The sequence below is a fragment of the Propithecus coquereli genome, unplaced genomic scaffold (genome assembly GCF_000956105.1).
Source record: "Propithecus coquereli isolate 6110/MARCELLA unplaced genomic scaffold, Pcoq_1.0 Scaffold263, whole genome shotgun sequence".
In the NCBI taxonomy this organism is placed as follows: Eukaryota; Metazoa; Chordata; class Mammalia; order Primates; family Indriidae; genus Propithecus; species Propithecus coquereli.
The window spans coordinates 51,662-55,536 of record NW_012148208.1 but is presented as its reverse complement, the minus strand read 5'-3'; the positions used below and the strand labels follow the sequence as shown (position 1 = coordinate 55,536).

At 34.9% G+C, this 3,875-nt stretch overlaps 1 protein-coding gene across 1 annotated transcript in view; it reads left to right on the top strand.

Moving 5' to 3' along the window:
- The window catches only part of SAMSN1 (SAM domain, SH3 domain and nuclear localization signals 1), a 103,311-nt gene that overhangs the window by 86,201 nt on the left and 13,235 nt on the right, over positions 1 to 3,875 (top strand). Inside the window, exon 5 of the mRNA XM_012647360.1 lies at positions 2,656 to 2,862. Within this exon, the coding sequence (XP_012502814.1) occupies positions 2,656 to 2,862 (207 nt within the window). The remainder of the gene's footprint in view (positions 1 to 2,655; positions 2,863 to 3,875) is intronic.

Genomic DNA, 3,875 nt, shown 5'->3' with positions numbered 1-3,875 from the left:
GATACTTTATCGATGTTAAATTATTCCTTATAGTATCATAAAGTGCTAAAGCTAAAGGGATATAAATTATGAATTTTCTATGCTGTTAACACCAACTGAATGTCAACTAATAACTATGATATGTTATGAAGTATTGATATTATTATTTAACATTTAAGACACTCAGCTTTTCCTTTTATCCCCTCTATGCTATCGAAGCAGAGTAAGCTCAGCTGGAGAATGAGAAAAGCATTGTTCCCCACAGTCAGCTCCTTAGTCATTTCCGTGAAATGATTTGGAGCCTAAGATCAAGTCCTACGGAAAGGACGGCTGTTCCCTAATAACCATTTTACGGGGAGGACAATAGAAGGGAATAAACACAACACATTTTGACTCAAGATAGCTTTTCAACTTCCCTACAATACAACGCCAGTGTGCCACTGCCGGAGCTGTCCATGGTGATTTTTATGGAATTCTTAAAGGACACAATAATAATCCCTCAGTTACCACTGAAGATTGAAATACCCTTGTTCCCACCAAAATGAAACTGAGTCTTTGCTTGATTACCAATGGGCTGTCTTGAATATGCAGGTTTACAAATTTAAAGGATATATGTTACATGTTTATGAATTTAAAAAGCTTTTGAAGAATTAATAAAATTAACGTCAGTTTGATAATATTTAGTAGCCAATTAAAACTTCTAGGTAGCAATTTTTTTTCTTAATTTCAGAATATTACAGGGGTACAAACAATTTGGTTATAAATTGCTTTTGTACTGTGCCCATCCCCCAGACAGAGGGTGCATTGTGCCCATTAGGTGTGATTTTACCCATCCCTTTCTTCCCCCACCAACCTGCTTGATTTCCGATGAATGTTATTTCCATATGTACACATAGGTGTTGATCGATTAATTCCAATGTAATGGTGAGTACATGTGGTATTTTTTTTTCAAGCATCTTTTTGCGTACTAGATATCAAGCATTATGTTAGGTGCTAGACATACAGAGATCAATACAAAACAGTACTAGAAAAATCTGAGATTTCTAGACTTCAGATTTTACTGACTTAAGATACATTAATGATGGTAAATTTGATTTATGGACATAGAATAAAACATCTATGTTTTATTTATGTTTCAGATTAAATTTAATGCTTAAAGAGGTTCATTAAACAAAAAGTTTGCAAGTTTAAAGGTAATAGGAAGGATGCAGTAAAGGGTTGCCACACTTAGACACTTTCTAGAGTTCCCCAGTCTGCTTAGCTGATGCCATCTTGCCTGAGATTTGATTCCTCCTGCAGGGGTGGGGAACCTGTGGCCAAATCCAAAACCTTTATTAAAAGGATTTGTTCTGTAAAATTTGGATTAAGTCAAAAGGCTTCACTCAAGGATCCAGAAGGCCACATGTGGGCCCAAAGCCTCCGTTTCCCCACCCCAACGTACCAGCTCACAGGCCCACACAGACAGTTGATCACAAGTCAGAAAAACCATATCTTTCAATCACACTGAATTCTGCCATTACACGTAAAACTTGTGTTTAGATGGAAGAACACATATTCACAGAGCAAAAGGAAAAATATTTTTAGTAGCATATTTAATGCTTAGTTTGTTTGAAGGTAAACACTTTAAAAGTGGCAAAACATATTGGACTCCCAGGGTAGAAAGTTCTAAGTCTCAAAGGAGTAACTATGACTCTTAAATCTAGACACTGTACTTGCATAGAAATAAATTTTCTTTACAAAGAAATACCCCCATGAGGTTTTCTACTCTTGCCAATAACTGGCAGCACATCCAGTAGCCAGTTATGGTCTTGGACATGAATAAAGAAAAAGACCAATTGGTTCGTTCATCCCAAAGTGCTTCCTTCACACTTCAATCCAAATTTTGTTGTGGAACTCAATCTAAATATTAGAGGAGATGAATTAGTACTGTAATAAGCATTATGCAGCATAATTTATCCATAGTGCACAAATACTTTTATGTGAGCTCTGCACAATTTAATTATTTTAGATGGATGAAATACTTTAGATGGGTTTATTTTACACTGTAGATAAATATATTTCAGATGAACTAGAAGCACAGGCAGAGTTACAGACTTCTCTTTCTTCCCCTTCCGCAGTTAGGGGGCTCCTTCAGGAATGACAGGTTTAGCTTTGCTACACATATATTGCTTTGACAGTATAAATGAAAACAGCATCATTTTTTAGTTCAGACAACTTGAACTTGAGTTCTGGTTCTGGCATTAACTTCCTGTAGGCTCTTGAGAAGTCATTTAATGTCTCTGCTTCTTTTTTTGTAATACTTAAGTGTGATACCTCCTATATGTGCCTAAGAGGTGTGTTGTAAGCATAAAATTATTTAGTGTATGCAAAAGTGTTTTGTAAATTATACCATGCTCTACAAATATAAGTTGATATGATAACAAAAATGTAAAAGTACCATCAAATGTTTGTAAAAGCTTTATGTCAAGCATGTTGAAGTTTTCTTCATTATTACTAGTAACTAATTTCTTTAACCGTTTGAAAGAAGTGAACTTTTAGATTTATTTCTGTTTTCTCTGAACCCCTATAACGTAATGTTCTCATTATTCTAGTTTTGTTTAATTTCATTGTTCCTATCAATTTTCATAAAATCATTATTCTCTGAAATCTGATTTGTATATGTGTCTTTACCCTTAGAAAGGAGACATCATAGACATTATCTGCAAAACACCAATGGGGATGTGGACAGGAATGTTGAACAATAAGGTGGGAAACTTCAAATTTATTTATGTGGATGTCATCTCAGAAGAGGAAGCAGCCCCCAAGAAAATAAAGGCACACCGAAGGAGTGAAAGTGAAAAACCCAAGACTCTACAGGAGTTCTTGGAGAGGATTCACCTTCAGGTTAGCAAACTTATGGCCTACTTGGTTTTGATGGGCATATGGATGGAATAATTATGGAGAGTGGATCAGCATTTGTACAGTGTTGTTTAAAAATACAAGACTTACAGCAAAGGAAAATCTGTTTTCCTAGAACAGCTCTTATTTCTCCTTTATTACTTTTATTATGCAAGGACAGGTCTTGATATAACATCCCCTGGACCAAACCCTGATAGCACTTAACAGTGACAGTAGAGATTAATGTTGAGAAAGTACAGCGAAAAATGAAAAATACCTAGGAGAATAAAAGGCCCAGAGAAAATATCTAAATGAGAATGATAAAGAGAGTATGAAGAGTAAAGTAAAAGTCCAGAGAAGTAAAAGGAAAAATGAAAAGGAAAATTGTATATTCTGCAGAGCAGAGATCAAAATCAAGTTGAGAGGAGATAAGAAAATGTAATGGTTTTAAGAATAGTTTGTTAGGAAACAGTGATATCATTAAGCCCCACAATGATTGTGTTAAGGAAACTATGTTGTTCTATGTATATAATCCAATTATTTTCTTGTTATATGAGCAAGACTTTTATGAAACATCGCCTTGTTAAATGGTATGTACATGCAATATACCTAGTCTCAATCAATTCACAGTTTTGCAATCCATTTCTAAAATTAACTCAGCCATACTTTGGTAGTTTTCAAAATTCATCAAGGCAATAGCCAATTAAACTTTCCTTATTTTTTTTTTTGAATTATCTAGTTATTTTTCTGTGTGTAGACACACTAGCTAAGCCTTCCTGCATTACTATTGGTGCACCCCAAAGGGGATTCTCCTTGGAGGAAATACAGGTTGGAAGCTTGCTTGCCTCTGCTGCTCGTTTGTTGTGTGACCTATGAAAAAAACCAAGTTCTAAAGGAGTGAGATGACTTGTCCAAAATTCCACGGTTAGATGGTTGTGTCAGAATGGGAACTTTTCTGTTCTCTATTCTAATTTAGTGTTCAATTAAAATACACTTTTAAAAAAAGAATTGTCATGGCT